The sequence below is a fragment of the Thunnus maccoyii genome, chromosome 3 (assembly GCF_910596095.1).
Source record: "Thunnus maccoyii chromosome 3, fThuMac1.1, whole genome shotgun sequence".
Taxonomy (NCBI): domain Eukaryota; kingdom Metazoa; phylum Chordata; class Actinopteri; order Scombriformes; family Scombridae; genus Thunnus; species Thunnus maccoyii.
In genome coordinates, this window is record NC_056535.1 from 36,648,935 (window position 1) to 36,669,342 (window position 20,408).

At 40.8% G+C, this 20,408-nt stretch overlaps 2 protein-coding genes across 2 annotated transcripts; both read right to left on the bottom strand.

The window, feature by feature from the left end:
* Nucleotides 1-2,876: 2,876 nt before the first annotated feature.
* LOC121893837 (nuclear factor 7, ovary-like) lies at nt 2,877-4,344 on the bottom strand. Its single transcript, XM_042405935.1, has one exon. The coding sequence runs from the start codon at nt 4,266-4,268 to the stop codon at nt 2,877-2,879; it is 1,392 nt and encodes a 463-aa protein (XP_042261869.1). The 5' UTR covers nt 4,269-4,344.
* A 4,360-nt stretch (nt 4,345-8,704) lies between these two features.
* Nucleotides 8,705-10,401, bottom strand: LOC121894399 (E3 ubiquitin-protein ligase TRIM39-like). Its single transcript, XM_042406971.1, has one exon. It carries the CDS (start codon nt 10,323-10,325, stop codon nt 8,928-8,930), a length of 1,398 nt encoding a protein of 465 aa, XP_042262905.1. The 5' UTR covers nt 10,326-10,401; the 3' UTR covers nt 8,705-8,927.
* Between the last annotated feature and the right edge of the window lie 10,007 nt (nt 10,402-20,408).

Genomic DNA, 20,408 nt, shown 5'->3' on the forward strand with positions numbered 1-20,408 from the left:
AGCAGTCTACCTTATTCATGAGTCCTAAAGGATAGACTCTCTATTGCTGCCACCTTGCCGAGCTGATTAAACCAGACATTCACAGATGGAGCTGACGGGGATCTCCACTCACACAGCCCATCATGAACCCACTCTGCGTCCGATTGGGATAAATCCCTCGAAAGAGAAGGGTCACCCAGAACACCAAAAGCAGGGGAGATGGGGATTTTATGTCAGAGAATTTGCACAATATAATCGTAAACTCCCCTCCAAAAGTCATGTATGTTAGGACAGTAACATAGCATGAGCATCAGATGATGATATGAAGTTTGGATGGAGTCCAGTAAACTCTGTTCAAGATCTTAAATTGAAAGTCTAGTTTTAAGTTCTCTGGACATTTTCCTAAAATTCCTTAGAAAAAGGCTCCATGCCTCATCTGTGAAGCCTCCTGCACCACCTCATGGCAAAGGCTGATTTATATGAGCAGTTCAAAAGCATTGAGTAATAGCGAGAAGCTTCATGCTCTTTACCAAAGAACTCTAGTGTAGGAACATCCACATTTATTGACATGAACTTCGTTATAAGGGAACAACCCTTCCTGTAGTTTTCAACCGTGCCGGGAGGAGACACAGAAACACTTTTTATCAATCTCACAGTGTTACAATACAGATCTTCATTCTCTGCTTTAAATTGAAGCCACAGACGACGACATGCTCATAAATGCATATTTATTTAATTAACTGGTTCACAGGAGAATAAATGAGGTATCGATGAGAACAGAAGTCATGAATGAATAATCAACCAGAATGAGTGTCATATGTCCTCAATGGCAAGTTATAAGTTATGAATGACTGATGGTGAAAATACAGTTACCAGAAAATTAGCTGAGGCTGAAGTTATTTGACAAACCAACTTCTCTAAGAATTAAACTGGAGAGTTCAGTTCAAATGACAGCAACTCTTAATCATAGAAGCAGATGGAGAGCAGCAGAGGTTTTGTTTATCCTACTTTTTAAAGCTTTGTCCTCATGTGAACTGGTGACTCAGCGAGCTGTCTGCAAGAAATCAGCCGTTCAGCAGCGTAGTTTCCCAGCGAAGGTTTTCTGCTCGTGAGCATTGCAGCAGCTTTAAGACAAAGTGTCATTTTAACGGTTTCTTCAGGTGATTCATCGAATCATCACAGGGTTTAACCGTTAGATGGAGACAAAACTGATCTGATACAGTTGTTTCTAGTAACACAGCACTGAAGATGTCTTGATCCTTGGATGAGCAGGTCATTTTACTTAGAAGTCTCCTGACTGACTATACTGACTTCCTCACTAAATAACTCAAAAAATAATCTCGCCGGCCAGACGAAACTGTACTTCAAGATATTGACACGAAAGAATTTTAACATAAAGTTTGTTTCACTGAAGTAACAATACAGCACGTAGCTTAAAAAAAAAGAAAGTTAACTTAGGAGATCACATGATACGAAAGAGAAAAAGTATGGAGAAAGTTAAGATGGCGGAAGCCCTTAGGGACGTGACATGAATCTCCGAGGAGATACAAAAAGAAAAAGCCCCGGGCGGAGGCCGACCAAGCAGCAACCTCAAGGGCTGTAAAATGAAGCCAAAAACTGCAGTTCCTTGAATGGCCACTTGAGGCTCCAAAAGCAAGTCATTCTCCATAGACCCCCATGTTAAAAAGCCCAAATTTACAGCAGAAATAAACATGTTTACAGTCTGGTACAAAGAATGGCTATAGCTAATTTCCCTTTTCATGACAAATGTACAGGGGTTGAATTGTTTTATAACCCACCCGTTTAAATTTTATTTTGCATAATTATAGTTATGCATAATTAATGATGTGGCTGCTTTGAGTGACAGGTCACTAGCAGCTAGGTGGCTTGTTTCAGCAACCAGGCTTCAGCTCCGCCTCTTTGTCCATTTTGGATTAGCTGGGAGTTGGGCAGAGTCAGGCGCTGTCAAGATGGTGACAGCTGGAGCCGCCCACTTTGAGCTTCAAAACCACTCTTCAGAAACCAGTGAGTCACGTCACCGTGGCTACGTCCATAATTTTTATACTCTATGGTTGAAACTCAAACACAAAATGATAATGTGAGGAAACAGGACGGGGAATGGGAAGGATGTGGTGATGCAGTGCTCAGTGTCACAACAATACAAATGACAAACAAATTTCCAGTGAGGCTGAAAATGGACTGAACCACTGAAGGGATATGGAGAGAAATTGGTCCCAATAATGGTGACAAATGCGCATCACATGATCTACAAATAAAAAACATGATTTATAAATGTGTATGATGGTGTTTATGAATATATTGTCCAATCCACAAACAAATACCAAACAATCTGAACAAATGTCAAACAATTACAATTAAATACCTCACAACTTGGCTTAATATCAGTATTTTACATATACAGTATATCTTCAACTTCAAGTTCATAAATCTGATAAAAATATGTAATTGTGAAGTTCTTTTGCATTAAGTTGTACAGATGAGACCTGCTGTATTTCTGACCTGGAACAGAGATGGATAAGCCAGAGCTGGAACTGAATATATTTAGTTACAATTATATGAAGATGATGTTTTTCACTGTGTGAACCTGTAAACTGTTTTCAAACCTACAGTGTCGACATCAGGAAACATTAACAATCATTTAAAATGATACAGTATCAATAAGAAAACTAAAAGCTGAAGAAACCAAATATAAAGATCAGAAAATAAGTCAAATCATTTTATATTTGACAAAAACAGCAACAAGTAAAGCAACATGAACATATTTTGGAATAATGAGACAGCAGCAGGACAGAAGCTTCACAGGTTAAATTCAGCAACTTTTCCCTTTAAGAAATAAATGACAGTAATTATAAGAACCATCATCATCATCGTCGTCTCTAACTGCTCTGTTCCACTGTCACAGAGACCTTCAGTGGGGAAATCTTCAGTGGGAGTTTATCGGCAGTGAAAATATATGGAAGCAGTGTGTCAGTGAAAGTGTGTGTGAAGGTGTGTATGTGTGTGTTAGTATCAGGATCAGAGAACGACAGATTTCCTCTGTTCCAGTCCAGATTCACTCTGATCCTCTGGAACTTCTTCTTCACTGGGAGAACAGTGGAGGGAGCTGGTGGTGACCATGCTGAGTATTTACCTCCATAGAGTCCTATTCTCCATAATCCAGACTGTATGCGTCCCTTCCTCTGGACAGACTCTGATAACACACCCAGTGACCAGTATGTACTGTCTCCAACCTCGACATCCCAGCTGTGAGTCCCTGAGTTAAAGCCCTCAGAGCCCAGAACAGAGTAGGAGTCAAACCTCTCTGGATTATCAGGAAGCTGCTGTTTCTCTCCTCGTCTCACACTGGTCAGATCATCAGACAGGATGAGATATCGACCAGCAGTGTTTGGATCCAGAATGACAGGAGTGTAGGAGACCATCTCCTTCATGTTGTTCCAGATGTTGAAGGTCAGGTTGCCCAGGTGTTTGGCCTGGTCTATCAGAGCTCCTGAGAGCAGCTTTGGATCATCCAGCAGGGGGCAGCGCTGGACTCTTTCCACTGCAGCCTTGTAGTTGTGCAGGAATGAGACGTCTTCAGCTCTCAGCTCCTCCTCTGTGGCTCTGACTGTGTGTGAAAGAGCTGCTATCTCTCTGCTCAGAGCCTCCATCTTCTCCTTCATCATCTGACTCTTCTGATCCTCTTCCTCCCTCAGAGCAGCCATCCTGGCCTCCTCTTCCTCTTCTAGAAACTGGTGAAGCTTCTTAAACTGCTCCTTAATCTGCCTCTCTGTGTGTCGGGCCTGGACCTTAATGTGTTCTGCTGTTTGAACAAACTTCACTTTAACTTCTTCACAAACCTTTAACTTCTTCTTTAAAGGCTTCAGAGTTTCCTCAAGTTTCTTCTTGTGTTGTCGTGCAGCTTCATCGACGGGTCTGATTATGTGGTTGGTGTGTTTTTCTGAATCTCTGCAGACGAGACACACTGGCTGCTGATGGTCCAGACAGAAGAGTTTGAGTTTCTCAGAGTGCAGACTGCAGAGAGCCTCTGAAGCTCTCTGATCTCTGTCCTGTAAGAAGGACTCACACAGGTTCTTTAACACCAGGTTACAAGGTGGTTGTTCCCTTGAAGATCTTCTCTTACAAACTGGACACTCACGTGCTTGTTTCTCTCTCCACCAGCTCTTCAGACAGTCTTTACAGAAGCTGTGGCTACATGACAGAACAACAGGATCTCTAAAGACGTCATGACAGACCGGACAGCGGAGATCCTCCTCTGATCTGGAAGCCATTTTGTCTCCGAGTGAAGCTGAAAACACAGCAGACAGAAAGTACAGTCAGTCATGGCTCCCCTCCCTCCTCTACTAACCTCACTGACATTTACTTTCACTTTGACTCCAGTTTTTAGTCAAACTCACATTCAGTGTGTGGAGAGTCAGCAGGTTGAAGCAGCAGAGTTCTAGTTTTCACTTTTCTCTCCTGTAGCTGTTCTCACTCAGAGGAAGCTGTTAGTTTGGTCTGAAGGTGAATCTGATCGTCTGTTTTTCAGTCTGTGTGTCTCTTTAGAGACGAAGAATAAACTGTTTCCTGCTTTGTCTCAGGTGAGTCAGCTGAGGGGCGGAGCTTGTCAGACCTCTTCTGATAAATGCTGTTGCTTCACATGTAGCACAGGGTGTGTTTCATTCCAGTATTTAAAAAAAACACGATCACAGACTAACAGGTTTTACCTGATTTTATCTGTACAGTACAGAACATCTTGACCTTTATGAAGCTTGTAATTAAACTGTCATTGAGAGGGGAAGTTCTGTTGTGACGGAGCATTTATTGTGAAAGCTTTACAGGAACTTTGGATACACAAAGGAGGGAATATTATTCTGGTTGATCCAGTTAAGATTTGGCAGAGTGTTTACTGACACACCCAGCAAGTCTTGCACCATCGGATCATCGCTGCTTTTGCTGCCTCAGCTTGTGACGGTTGGACTTGTTGTGTTTTCAGGGTGCCAGATCTCTCTCCTGCCATGTTGTCAGTAGTCAGATTTTTGTACTCAGTCAATAGTTTAGTCAGTCTTCACAAAGGATGCAGGCTGAAGCAACAATACTTGACATATTCCCTTCACACTGAATAAAAATAAACTGTACAAACCCAAACATGGACAACAAACACAAAATATTAGGGAAAGAATATTCATATATTCGAGCACGTTTTTATAATCCCCAAAATCCCACAGTCTCTGAAGAACACTCCACAAAAAAACAAAATACTCCAACTAAAAACTCCAGTACAGGTTTCCCCTTTCAAATATAATTCAGTTCAGTTCAGTTTTTCCAACTAAAATAACATTAAGTTCAGTTTGTTTTCAGTTCAAATCATAACCAAAAAGGCTTTTAATAAAATAAGATAATTTTACTCACAGAAGTCAGTCATTCTGAAGGTGAATCTGATTCTGATTGTCTCTTTTCCAGACTGTGTGTCTCTTTAGAGACGAAGAATAACAAACTGTTTCCTGGTTTGTCTCAGGTGAGGGGTGGACCTTTGTCACGCCTCTTTCAATAAATGCTGTCACTCTACCAACACCTCTAAAGATTCATGACCAACAGGTTTTATCTAATTTTGTTTTATTTTTTTATTTTAAGTTTTATTGGCAATATCTAAAAAAACACACACAACAAGAAATAACAATACAATACAATGACAACCACCCCTGTAGTAACATAGGAAAATAACAGTAATGTGTAATACAATTGCAACAGTGATGCGTAAATTAGACGAAGTTTTAAAAAAATTAAATGAAAACAAAAAAGGAGGAGCAGGAAAAAAACCTACATGGTACCAAAAAAAACCCAAATATATATATTTACACACATGTCGTATATGTGACTCAGGCTGTCATCAATGGTGGAGGGTCACAAGATACACCAAGTAAAGTGATCCAAAGTAAATACAGGTGTAAGTTGGTTACAGGTCAGGAAGCTAGGCTAGGCCACAAACTCAATCAGGGTCCTTATATGGGATCCACACTTCTCCCTTTTTAAAAGACAGCAGTCTACCTTATTCATGAGTCCTAAAGGATAGACTTTCTATTGCTGCCACCTTGCTGAGCTGATTAAACCAGACATTCACAGATGGAGCTGACGGGGATCTCCACTCACACAGCCCATCATGAACCCACTCTGCGTCCGATTGGGATAAATCCCTCGAAAGAGAAGGGTCACCCAGAACACCAAAAGCAGGGGAGACGGGGATTTTATGTCAGAGAATTTGCACAATATAATCGTAAACTCCCCTCCAAAAGTCATGTATGTTAGGACAGTAACATAGCATGAGCATCAGATGATGATATGAAGTTTGGATGGAGTCCAGTAAACTCTGTTCAAGATCTTAAATTGAAAGTCTAGTTTTAAGTTCTCTGGACATTTTCCTAAAATTCCTTAGAAAAAGGCTCCATGCCTCATCTGTGAAGCCTCCTGCACCACCTCATGGCAAAGGCTGATTTATATGAGCAGTTCAAAAGCATTGAGTAATAGCGAGAAGCTTCATGCTCTTTACCAAAGAACTCTAGTGTAGGAACATCCACATTTATTGACATGAACCTCGTTATAAGGGAACAACCCTTCCTGTAGTTTTCAACCGTGCCGGGAGGAGACACAGAAACACTTTTTATCAATCTCACAGTGTTACGATACAGATCTTCATTCTCTGCTTTAAATTGAAGCCACAGACAACGACATGCTCATAAATGCATATTTATTTAATTAACTGGTTCACAGGAGAATAAATGAGGTATCAATGAGAACAGAAGTCATGAATGAATAATCAACCAGAATGAGTGTCATATGTCCTCAATGGCAAGTTATAAGTTATGAATGACTGATGGTGAAAATACAGTTACCAGAAAATTAGCTGAGGCTGAAGTTATTTGACAAACCAACTTCTCTAAGAATTAAACTGGAGAGTTCAGTTCAAATGACAGCAACTCTTAATCATAGAAGCAGATGGAGAGCAGCAGAGGTTTTGTTTATCCTACTTTTTAAAGCTTTGTCCTCATGTGAACTGGTGACTCAGCGAGCTGTCTGCAAGAAATCAGCCGTTCAGCAGCGTAGTTTCCCAGCGAAGGTTTTCTGCTCGTGAGCGTTGCAGCAGCTTTAAGACAAAGTGTCATTTTAACGGTTTCTTCAGGTGATTCATCGAATCATCACAGGGTTTAACCGTTAGATGGAGACAAAACTGATCTGATACAGTTGTTTCTAGTAACACAGTGCTGAAGATGTCTTGATCCTTGGATGAGCGGGTCATTTTACTTAGAAGTCTCCTGACTGACTATACTGACTTTCTTCTAAATAACTCAAAAAATAATCTCGCCAGCCAGACGAAACTGTACTTCAAGATATTAAACACGAAAGAATTTTAACATAAAGTTTGTTTCACTGAAGTAACAATACAGCACGTAGCTTAAAAGAAAAGAAAGTTAACTTAGGAGATCACATGATACGAAAGAGAAAAAGTATGGAGAAAGTTAAGATGGCGGAAGCCCTTAGGGACGTGACATGAATCTCCGAGGAGATACAAAAAGAAAAAGCCCCGGGCGGAGGCCGACCAAGCAGCAACCTCCAGGGCTGTAAAATGAAGCCAAAAACTGCAGTTCCTTGAATGGCCACTTGAGGCTCCAAAAGCAAGTCATTCTCCATAGACCCCCATGTTAAAATGCCCAAATTTACAGCAGAAATAAACATGTTTACAGTCTGGTACAAAAAACGGCTATAGCTAATTTCCCCTTTCATGACAAATGTACAGGGGTTGAATTTTTTAATAACTCACCCGTTTAAATTTTATTAAGCTGCAAAGTTATGCATAATTAATGATGTGGCTGCTTTGAGTGACAGGTCACTAGCAGCTAGGTGGCTTGTTTCAGCAACCAGGCTTCAGCTCCACCTCTTTGCCCGTTTTGGATTAGCTGGAAGTTGGGCAGAGTCAGGCGCTGCCAAGATGGCGACAGCTGGAGCTGCCCACTTTGAGCTTCAAAACCACTCTTCAGAAACCAGTGAGTCACGTCACCATGGCTACGTCCATATTTTTTATAGTCTACGGTTAAAACTCAAACACAAAATGATAATGTGAGGAAACAGGACGGGGAATGGGAAGGATGTGGTGATGCAGTGCTCAGTGTCACAACAATACAAATGACAAACAAATTTCCAGTGAGGCTGGAAATGGACCGAACCACTGAAGGGATATGGAGAGAAATTGGTCCCAATAATGGTGACAAATGCGCATCACATGATCTACAAATAAAAAACATGATTTATAAATGTGTATGATGGTGTTTATGAATATATTGTCCAATCCAACAAATACCAAACAATCTGAACAAATGTCAAACAATTACAATTAAATACCTCACAACTTGGCTTTATATCAGTATTTTACATATACAGTATATATTCAACTTCAAGTTCATAAATCTGATTTAAAAAAATGCTTTTGAAAAGCTTCCTGCGCAAATAAACATCTAAAAATATGTAATTGTGAAGTTCTTTTGCATTAAGTTGTACAGATGAGACCTGCTGTATTTCTGACCTGGAACAGAGATGGATAAGTCAGAGCTGGAACTGAATATATTTAGTTAGAATTATATGAAGATGATGTTTTTCACTGTGTGAACCTGTAAACTGTTTTCAAACCTACAGTTACACCAACAATTTAAAATGATACAGTATCAATAAGAAAACTAAAAGCTGAAGAGACCAAATATAAAGATCAGAAAATAAGTCAAATCATTTTATATTTGACAAAAACAACTAAAACAACATGAACATATTTTGGAATAATGAGACAGCAGCAGGACAGAAGCTTCAGAGGTTAAATTCAGCAACTTTTCCCTTTAAGAAATAAATGACAGTAATTATAAGAACCATCATCATCATCATCATCATCATCATCATCATCATCGTCTCTAACTGCTCTGTTCCACTGTCACAGAGACCTTCAGTGGGGAATTCTTCAGTGGGAGTTTATTCCCAGTGTCAATGAATGGAAACAGTGTGTCAGTGAAAGTGTGTGTGAAGGTGTGTATGTGTGTGTTAGTATCAGGATCAGAGAACGACAGATTTCCTCTGTTCCAGTCCAGATTCACTCTGATCCTCTGGAACTTATTCTTCACTCGGAGATCAGTGGGAGGAGCTGGTGGTGAACATGCTGAGTATTTACCTTCATAGAGCCCTGTCATCCATAATCCAGACCGTATGATTCCCTTCCTCTGGACAGACTCTGATAACACACCCAGTGTCCAGTATGTACTGTCTCCAACCTCGACATCCCAGCTGTGAGTCCCTGAGTTAAAGCCCTCAGAGCCCAGGACAGAGGAGAAGTATGAGTCAAACCTCTCTGGATTATCAGGAAGCTGCTGTCTCTCTTCATATCTCACACTGGTCAGATCATCAGACAGGATGAGAAATGGACCAGCAGTGTTTGGATCCAGAATGACAGGAGTGTAGGAGACCATCTCCTTCATGTTGTTCCAGATGTTGAAGGTCAGGTTGCCCAGGTGTTTGGCCTGGTCTATCAGAGCTCCTGAGAGCAGCTGTGGATCATCCAGCAGGGGGCAGCGCTGGACTCTTTCCACTGCAGCCTTGTAGTTGTGCAGGAATGAGACGTCTTCAGCTCTCAGCTCCTCCTCTGTGGCTCTGACTGTGTGTGAAAGAGCTGCTATCTCTCTGCTCAGAGCCTCCATCTTCTCCTTCATCATCTGACTCTTCTGCTCCTCTTCCTCCCTCAGACCAGCCATCCTGGCCTCCTCTTCCTCTTCTAGAAACTGGTGAAGCTTCCTAAACTGCTCCTTAATCTGCCTCTCTGTGTGTCGGGCCTGGACCTTAATGTGTTCTGCTGTTTCATCAAACTTCACTTTAACTTCTTCACAAACCTTTAACTTCTTCTTTAAAGGCTTCAGAGTTTCCTCAAGTTTCTTCTTGTGTTGTCGTGCAGCTTCATCGACGGGTCTGAATCTGTGGTTGGTGTGTTTTTCTGAATCTCTGCAGACGAGACACACTGGCTGCTGATGGTCCAGACAGAAGAGTTTGAGTTTCTCAGAGTGCAGACTGCAGAGAGCCTCTGAAGCTCTCTGATCTCTGTCCTGTAAGAAGGACTCACACAGGTTCTTTAACACCAGGTTACAAGGTGGTTCTTCCCTTGAAGATCTTCTCTTACAAACTGGACACTCACGTGTTTGTTTCTGTCTCCACCAGCTCTTCAGACAGTCTTTACAGAAGCTGTGGCTACATGACAGAACAACAGGATCTCTAAGGACGTCCTGACAGACCGGACAGCGGAGATCCTCCTCTGATCTGGAAGCCATTTTGTCTCCGAGTGAAGCTGAAAACACAGCAGACAGAAAGTACAGTCAGTCATGGCTCCCCTCCCTCCTCTACTAACCTCACTGACATTTACTTTCACTTTGACTCCAGTTTTTAGTCAAACTCACATTCAGTGTGTGGAGAGTCAGCAGGTTGAAGCAGCAGAGTTCTAGTTTTCACTTTTCTCTCCTGTAGCTGTTCTCAGTCAGAGGAAGCTGTTAGTTTGGTCTGAAGGTGAATCTGATCGTCTGTTTTTCAGTCTGTGTGTCTCTTTAGAGACGAAGAATAAACTGTTTCCTACTTTGTCTCAGGTGAGTCAGCTGAGGGGCGGAGCTTTGTCAGATCTCTTCTAATAAATACTGTTGCTTCACATGTAGCACAGGGTGTGTTTCATTCCAGTGTTCAAAAAAAAAACATGATCACAGATCAGGTTTTACCTGATTTTATCTGTACAGTACAGAAGATCTTGAGCTTTATGAAGCTTATAAATAAACTGTCATTCAGAGGGGAAGTTCTGTTGTGACGGAGCATTTATTGTGAAAGCTTTACAGGAGCTTTGGATACACAAAGGAGGGAATATTGTTCTGGTTGATCTGGTTAAGATTTGGCAAATATCCCCAAAACCAAAAAGGACAGTACTGACACATGTAAGAAATGATGGCACTCTGATAAACTGCTCTCTGGTGGCACCGAGAGTGTTTACTGACACACCCAGCAAGTCTTGCACCATCGGATCATCGCTGCTTTTGCTGCCTCAGCTTGTGACGGTTGGGCTTGTTGTGTTTGTACTCTGTCAATAGTTTAGTTAGTCTTCACAAAGGATGCAGGCTGAAGCAACAATACTTAAAGGTCCAGTGTGTAGTATTTAGTAACATCTAAAAGAGCAGACTTGGTAAAAATTGAATAGATTATTCATAAGTATATCTTAATTAGTATCTAATCAGCTGAAAATAATAATCATTGTGTTTTTGTTACCTTAGAGATAAGCCCTTTATATCTACATGGAAGCGGGTCCCCCTCCACGGTGGCCGCTATGTTGCATCGCCATGTTTTTACAGTAGCGCAGAACGGACAAAAACTGGCTCCAGTGAGGGCCTTCCATGTTTTAGATTCAGTGGGTGACTACCGGAAATGCACCGGTTTTAAAACGAAGAAGAAGAGAGGACCAAACATTTTGTATTGTGAGACGTTTTTGAATCCAAAATCTGATAAATGGAGGATTATACTTATTTAGAAAATCACAAGAGCGTGAAATGTCGTTGTCAAAGAAACGAAAATACAAAGAAGCTAAATGAAATCGGGACAAGCAACAGCATAAAACGAGAATAAACCCAGATGGAAATCCCTGATGAGAGAAATGTTTGCAGACTGATGCCGAAGTTTCCTGTTTACTGCTGGACAGGTAAGAGTGTAATGTATATTTATTTTGCCCCACTGGTAATGGTTCAAAACCTAGATGATGTACAATGTTTATTAGCAGTACATTAGTTTCCCTGAAAAGAAACGCCGCCACGTAACGTTAAATATTAGCACACTTTAGCCTTAGTTTGTGCCTATCACGGAGCTGGTGGTTTGATAAGAGACAACAGGGAGGCAACGTCGTGCTAATAACCCAACGATTTGTTCATTTTCTGTGGCAGTGAGACAACACATTGATTGATTACTAAGATATTTAGCGCTGGTGATGTACTAAAGACAGTAAGTCAGAGTAATGAGTTAGTGTGAAAGATAAAGTGAGGAGAGGTCTGCTCATCACCGAGTTAATACATCCTGTGAATTTATATTTATATTTTTCACAGTCCTCCATGATTTCATTGTTTGCTCCTAATTTGTCATTTAGGAGCATATGTACACACTGGGGGGCAAAGTTAGCTTATAGTCCAACTCAAGAATTGTTTTCCCCATTTCAATGTTGAGAAACATGTAATTGCGACCAGAATTTTAATTTTACATTCATCAGTCAGAAGTAGAATTTTTCTGTTATTTATTTTGGTGTGTTTATCCAGGCCAGCCAAGGCTCCCAGCATCTTAGGACGTAACATAATGTATTACAAGGGTTTGTGACTGTGTCATGTAGCACTTATTTTCTTGATGTTGCTGTTGTTTCTCCAGCTATGAGAGAGGTCCTGTAGCATCGATGCATGGTATTGCCTTTATCTTCATCCTAAAGTGACTGTGTAATAGGTCAGGGGTATTTCACTATGTGCCATCGATGGCTTGGAGTACGTTGGTTTTCATTACAACCAAAGACGACAAAAGTTGATTTCACTGAATAGCTACTCGTCTCTGACTGAAAGTGTGTTCATCAATTAAATAATCTGATCTAGTCTGTTGTTGGGATGAAAATCTGCATGAAATAAGGTTGAACAGTTTCTGGTGAGCACATTAGATAAATAGATAGATAGATAGATAGATCGATAGATAGATAGATTATTTATAATAGTAAGTTCATTCATTTGTGCTGTTTTATTTTTCTCAGGCACTATGGGTTGGCATTATTCACCATGTCTTTGACATTCACACCCGCCATATCAGAAGTATTGCAGACCAAGTCAGGAGAGGTCTAGGTAAGTGATACACATTTGTTTGCCTATGTAGCATATTAACTTACCCTGTAAGTCCTACTCTTGGTTAAATAGCACTATTTTCACATGTACAACTGTATAAAATGTATGAAATAGTAAATTATCTATGTGTAACGGTAATGTCTTCCACAAAAGCAGTTTTCCCTGCGGCTGCTGCTCTACACACAGCTCCTGGAGCAGATGAGGAACAGCAGTGCCAGTGAATCATGGGTGTTGTTCCTGCCATGAGAGGATCTTCATCCAGAGCAGTAAATTGAATACATTTGGTGTGGTTTTGGTCTGACCCATGTCAGCTATTATATGTGCAGCAATTTGACTGCTGGAAGGGGATCAGATAAGTTTAATCACACTGCTTTTAGTGTTCAAACAGACTAATGATTTGATAGATTATTCTGTCTTTATCAGTCAACTCTGAAGAACACAGAATAAGCTGTCAAAATATTTGTGTTTGAACAGTAAAAGCTGCATGTTTATGTTATCCTTTTATTGTCCAGATTGAAAAGAATGTCCAAAAATGTTTCTGTTAAATAAAATATATTTTTATTACGAATGTCATTATTCTTTTTTATATTTTTATTTTGTGGTTCAAACTAGTGAATTACAGTTAACATAACCTGAGGTGGCAATGAAAATTAATCCATAACATGTACTACAGTGCCCTGTTCTGAGGATCAGTGGTATTCCAATTTCATCACTGTTTTATGTTGCTTTATACATATAAATAATGACAATATAAATTAATGGTGGAAGTGGTAATGACAATATACTGACTGCAGGGAAATACTGTCATTGTATAAGTATATATTAATAATATATATCTTTTATTTGGTAAACTTGCAAAGTTAAGTTGAACAAATGTGAATATATAAACAAAAAGTTTAATAATTATTCAGAAAATATATAGAAACTGTATAGAACAAGTTTAAAATAAATAAAATATCAGAAATGTAACAAATAAATATGAGATGATTTGATGCCTTGATGATGAACACGCAGGTGTGCGAGTATCTGAGATACTGTGTGGACGTTCCAGAGGACCTGGAGGGAAACTCAGAGGCCAGGTGTGAAACCAGTGTGATGTCTTTGGAGGACCAGGGAACTTGTCCCTGATCCTCCAAACACAGCAACTGGGGATGACAAGTCGTTTCCCTGGCCTAAAAAGCCATGCTGTCAATAGATGAAATGTCTATAGACAGCATAACGATACTCCTGGTTGTCATCCCCAGGCTCCCTGGTTTGGCCAAACACAATAATGTCCTCCCAGTACCGCCTGTGAATGCATAAAAAGCATTTTCAAGACAGTACTGGGAGAAGTGCGGTATTAGGCTCACACAATCTGCAGGGTACTGGCCACAGCATTTCCTCTTTCGGTCTGTAGGCATGTCTGTACAGATACTACAAGTACACCATGGTACCCCTGGCACTCCAGCAAACGGTGGGACACCATGCCTGCACTGATGCATCATCAAGGCATCAAAAATGAACCCTGGCTGCCTCTGAAGCAGTTCACCGGTGAGCTGCCTGTGCTCCTCCAAGGTCATCTCTTCAAGAAGTTTCTGAAAAAATAAAAGACAGGAAAAACACAGATAAGGCTTTATAGGTTGTAAGTTTCATGATATTGTTGGGCCTCAAACCATGAGGTCACACAGAGAGGGCCTACATGTAACCTGTGAGGCCTGCCCATGAGGTGCTTTTTCCTTTGTTTCCCCTGAGACAAAGGAATAGTGCCAAAATGCTGCTTACAGACAATGGGAGTCCATTGCAAACTCCATTTCCAAGGATGCTTTGCGATTTTCACACCTCAGCAGGGAACAGTCAACATACAGCCTCATTGGCGGAGACACTCCTGCACAGCGGAGCGTCCTGATGACGCAGCCATGACATCACCGCCCCTTTAAAAACTGAACGTGCCCTGAAGCACACGCCTTTCCCATGTCACTGAGCTAGGGGTAACTCCTGTTCCTCTCTGAGTCAGCTAACTAAAGGGGGTACCCCACGCATGTGTTTTCCCCTCATCAAAGATTCCCCTCGCAGAGTCGACTCTGCTGTTCTCTCCGCCACGCCGCTGACAGCCAGCTGCCGTGCTTTTCGCCGACCGTGCGAGAACGGCCACCGTCTGCATCCGAGCCCAGGACAAAGCCGGACATAAAGACGGACTATACACACACCCTGCTCGCTATCTGAAGCGACCAAGTAAGAGGCATAAGTCTGGACAGAGGCAGTGTTAGTTGTGTGTTCCTATCAGCATCAGTTGCTGTTGTTTAGCATTTAGCTTTTAGCTTTTGCTATTGTTCGTTGTGTTGTTGACATACCACCAAGTCCATTTTTCCTGCTTTACTCTGAGGAGTATTTTAAGTTTGCTGCCTGTTTAGTTGTGTTCACCACGCTAGATTGTTTTGTGTTTGTCCCTCTCGGGACTACTGCTGTGTTTGTGCCATCGTGAGTGAGGAAGTAAGTTGCTTTGTTGATCAGAAACCAGACAACATACGTTACAGACTGCGGTCCGTACACACGCTGTCTGTGGACAAAGGAACCGCTTCTCTTCCTCTCACGATCGCTTTCCCTCCTTCTTCCCTTTCTTCTGACTAACACATACATGCGCGCGCACACACACATACACGCACCAACGTCTTTTTGCACATCTGATGGTCAGATAATGTCAGACAAAGCTTTGCTTTGTCTTTCCTTATCCGCCATCAGACACGTGTGTTTTTTACAGAATTGGGTGAGTGCAAGACGCCGTCCACCAGGCGGTGCCGTGTAACCAAGACACCGCCATACTTCTGCCATCCGGTTCTCGCGTGACGTGACTTCCTCCCATAGTCACGTCCACGTCGCAGACCGACGATGTCATCACGTCAGGCCCCGTCGCCATCTTGTCGCACACGCACACGCACACACACACACACACACACACACACACACACGCATGCATTCCCCTGCATGTATCCAACCCTGTACATAACGGTTTGTGTTTTGTTTGGTAGGATTAGATTTTAGAATAGTTGTTTATTGAATGAAGCATTTGTTAACTTTGTTAATTTTGCTAAGTTTAATAAACACTGTTATATCTTTAAAGAGAAGTTCTTCTGTCATTATTGTGTGTAATATTGTGAAAAGTAGCTGATTGAAGGAATCAGAGCTCGAATTCACCCTTCTTTGTTCACCCTTGCATGTTGATATCTCTCAGATATTAACATTCTAGGTGAACTCCTTATATGAGACTACCTGGTTTGGTTATTGGTCCCAGTTTCCGGGTGGTGCCCCGTATTTGTTAATTCATATTAATAATTCTATTAATTGTCATAATTAGTTAATTATCCTTGATAATTGATAATTATTGCCAATAATCAACTGTGTTCCTCACAGATCCAACAGTTGGTGCCTGAATTATTGATTAAGGTTAACACTATCTTATTTTCATAATTCATAATTATCTATGATCATCATAATTATCTATGATCATTATGAATTATTGCTAATAACCAAACGCACTACTGCCCGTCCCAACAATATGTTAGAAATATGGTAATGGTAGTGCAGAATATGGATTGTAGGCTATCCAGTGTTCCCAAACATGTCTACAACAATAACATGATTTTTAAAAAAAGTCAAAATATTGCTGCTCGATACTGTTCCTATATAGTATTTATATCATCATTCAGTAGTGTTGCTGATGTTTTCAGTAGCCTCTTTTATACAGAGAACCCGCATTATAGCCGTAAAGAGGATCCAAGGGGAGGACCTTTCTCTTCGTTTGATAACATTAAAAGTAAAGTTAGACTTTTCTGTCGGCTTCCCGACTCATTTTGAAAAGACGTAACGTTAGTGAGGAAGCCGGTGAATCAGATCAATAAACGGTTATTTTCTGATTGTTTCACAGCGGTTAGCTTCTAAAGCACAAGCACACACACACACCTCTTCAACCCTGCAGCTGTGCGCTGTGCCGCCTGTTTTGGTCTGAATACGGGCTAAACAGAATAGCGAGGCGGATTGCAGGCGCAGTATTCCCGCCTTGAACGGGCTGTGTAAAAGGGGCTACTGACTCATGTTACACTGATAACACATCAAACTATACAGACTACAGTAATGTAAAGCAAAGTGCTGCTATGTAAATACAACTTTGTGTTGTATTGGCATTTTTAATGTTGTGCAGAACGAGTAGGAATATGATAAAATAATAGTATAAATAATGTCACATACCTCAGTCGCTTCGGTCCCTTCGGAGGGTTTCCAGCCTCTTCCCCTGCCTCCGTGGTGCCAGTGTTTGCTCTCCTCCCTCGCCCGGCCCTGCCTGCAGCAGCACCACTAACTCGCCCCCTTCCTCTCCCTCTAACCTCTGCTACTTGACTCTGCAAACGGATAATAAAATATGTAACATTATCCTGCCAACGCTATCTCGCCATCAATAATGCCTAATGTTAGAATAAAATAACGTAAATTTTGTTTAGCATGACGTTGCTAATGTTAGCTTGTATTATCAAAACAATAAAACACTCATAATTGCTGTCTTACTTGTGAGCTATAACCTATAGTACTATAGACTAAATAACTAAATACATATTCACCTCATCGCTTGACTTGTTAGAAATGCTCAAAGTTGTCGTGGACAATGACATCTTCAGCAAATAGCTTCTTGTCCTTGAAGGCCACCGTAGCTTCTGGAACCTCTCCAAAGTCTTAGGGAGGGGAGGGGTGAGCGGCGGAGTGCTTCAATCTAGAACCTCACCGTTAGAGGCCATTAAATACCACACATATTACACACTGGACCTTTAACAAATTGCCTTCACACTGAATAAAAATGAACTGTACAAACCCAAATATGGACAACAAACACAAAATATTAAGGCAAGAATATTCATATATTCAAGCACGTTTTTATAATCCCCCAAAATCCCACAGTCTCTGAAGAACACTCCACAAAAAAACAAAATACTCCAATTAAAAACTCCAGTACAGGTTTCCCCTTTCAAATATAATTCAGTTCAGTTTTTCCAACTGAAATAAAATTAAGTTCAGTTTGTTTTCCAATTTAAATAATAACCAAGAAAGGCTCTTAATAAAATAAGATCATTTTACTCACAGAAGTCAGTCATTCTGAAGGTGAATCTGATTCTGATTGTCTCTTTTCAGACTGTGTTTCTCTTTAGAGACGAAGAATAACAAACTGTTTCCTGGTTTGTCTCAGGTGAGAGGTGGACCTTTGTCACGCCTCTTCCAATAGATGCTGTCACTCTACCAACACCTCTAAAGATTCATGACCGACAGGTTTTATCTATTTTTTTTTCTTTTTTTTATGATTTTAAGTTTTATTGGCAATATCTAAAAAACACACACAACAAGAAATAACAATACAATACAATGACAACCACCCCTGTAGTAACGTAGAAAAATAACAGTAATGTGTAATACAATTGCAACGGTGATGCGTAAATTAGACGAAGTTTAAAAAAATTAAATGAAAACAAAAAAGGGGGAGCAGGAAAAAAAACTACATGGTACCAAAAAAAACCCCAAATATATATATTTACACACATACTGTATATGTGACTCAGGCTGTCATCAATGGTCGAGGGTCGCAAGATATACCAAGTAAAGTGATCCAAAGTAAATACAGGTGTAAGTTGGTTACAGGTCAGGAAGCTAGGCTAGGCCACAAACTCAATCAAGGTCCTTATATGGGATCCACACTTCTCCCTTTTTAAAAGACAGCAGTCTACCTTATTCATGAGTCCTAAAGGATAGACTCTCTATTGCTGCCACCTTGCCGAGCTGATTAAACCAGACATTCACAGATGGAGCTGACGGGGATCTCCACTCACACAGCCCATCATGAACCCACTCTGCATCTGATTGTGATAAATCCCTCGAAAGAGAAGGGTCACCCAGAACACCAAGAGCAGGGGAGACGGGGATTTTATGTCTGAGAATTATATCATCGTAAAGTCCCCTCCAAAAGTCATGTATGTTAGGACAGTAACATAGCATGAGCATCAGATGATGATATGAAGTTTGGATGGAGTCCAGTAAACTCTGTTCAAGATCTTAAATTGAAAGTCTAGTTTTAAGTTCTCTGGACATTTTCCTAAAATTCCTTAGAAAAAGGCTCCATGCCTCATCTGTGAAGCCTCCTGCACCACCTCATGGCAAAGGCTGATTTATATGAGCAGTTCAAAAGCATTGAGTAATAGCGAGAAGCTTCATGCTCTTTACCAAAGAACTCTAGTGTAGGAACATCCACATTTATTGACATGAACCTCGTTATAAGGGAACAACCCTTCCTGTAGTTTTCAACTGTGCCGGGAGGAGACACAGAAACACTTTTTATCAATCTCACAGTGTTACGATACAGATCTTCATTCTCTGCTTTATATTGAAGCCACAGACAACAACATGCTCATAAATGCATATTTATTTAATTAACTGGTTCACAGGAGAATAAATGAGGTATCAATGAGAACAGAAGTCATGAATGAATAATCAACCAGAATGAGTGTCATATGTCCTCAATGGCAAGTTATAAGTTATGAATGACTGATGGTGAAAATGTCAGAATGATAATGCAGTTATAAGGAAATTAGCTGAGGCTGAAATTATTTGACTAACCAACTTCTCTAAGAATTAAACTGGAGAGTTCAGTTCAAATGACAGCAACTCTTAATCATAGAAGCAGATGGAGAGCAGCAGAGGTATTGTTTATCCTACATTTTAAAGCTTTGTCCTCATGTGAACTGGTGACTCAGCGAGCTGTCTGCAAGAAATCAGCCGTTCAGCAGCGTAGTTTCCCAGCGAAGGTTTTCTGCTCGTGAGCGTTGCAGCAGCTTTAAGACAAAGTGTCATTTTAACGGTTTCTTCAGGTGATTCATCAAATCATCACAGGGTTTAACCGTTGGATGGAGACAAAACTGATCTGATACAGTTGTTTCTAGTAACACAGCACTGAAGATGTCTTGATCCTTGGATGAGCGGGTCGTTTTAGTTGGAAGTCTCCTGACTGACTATACTGACTTTCTCACTAAATAACTCAAAAAATAATCTCGCCAGCCAGACGAAACTGTACTTCAAGATATTAAACACGAAAGAATTTTAACATAAAGTTTGTTTCACTGAAGTAACAATACAGCACGTAGCTTAAAAGAAAAGAAAGTTAACTTAGGAGATCACATGATACGAAAGAGAAAAAGTATGGAGAAAGTTAAGATGGCGGAAGCTCTTAGGGACGTGACATGAATCTCCGAGGAGATACAAAAAGAAAAAGCCCCGGGCGGAGGCCGACCAAGCGGCAACCTCCAAGGCTGTAAAATGAAGCCAAAAACTGCAGTTCCTTGAATGGCCACTTGAGGCTCCAAAAGCAAGTCATTCTCCATAGACTCCCATGTTAAAAAGCCCAAATTTACAGCAGAAATAAACATGTTTACAGTCTGGTACAAAAAATGGCTATAGCTAATTTCCCCTTTCATGACAACTGTACAGGGGTTGAATTTTTTAATAACTCACCCG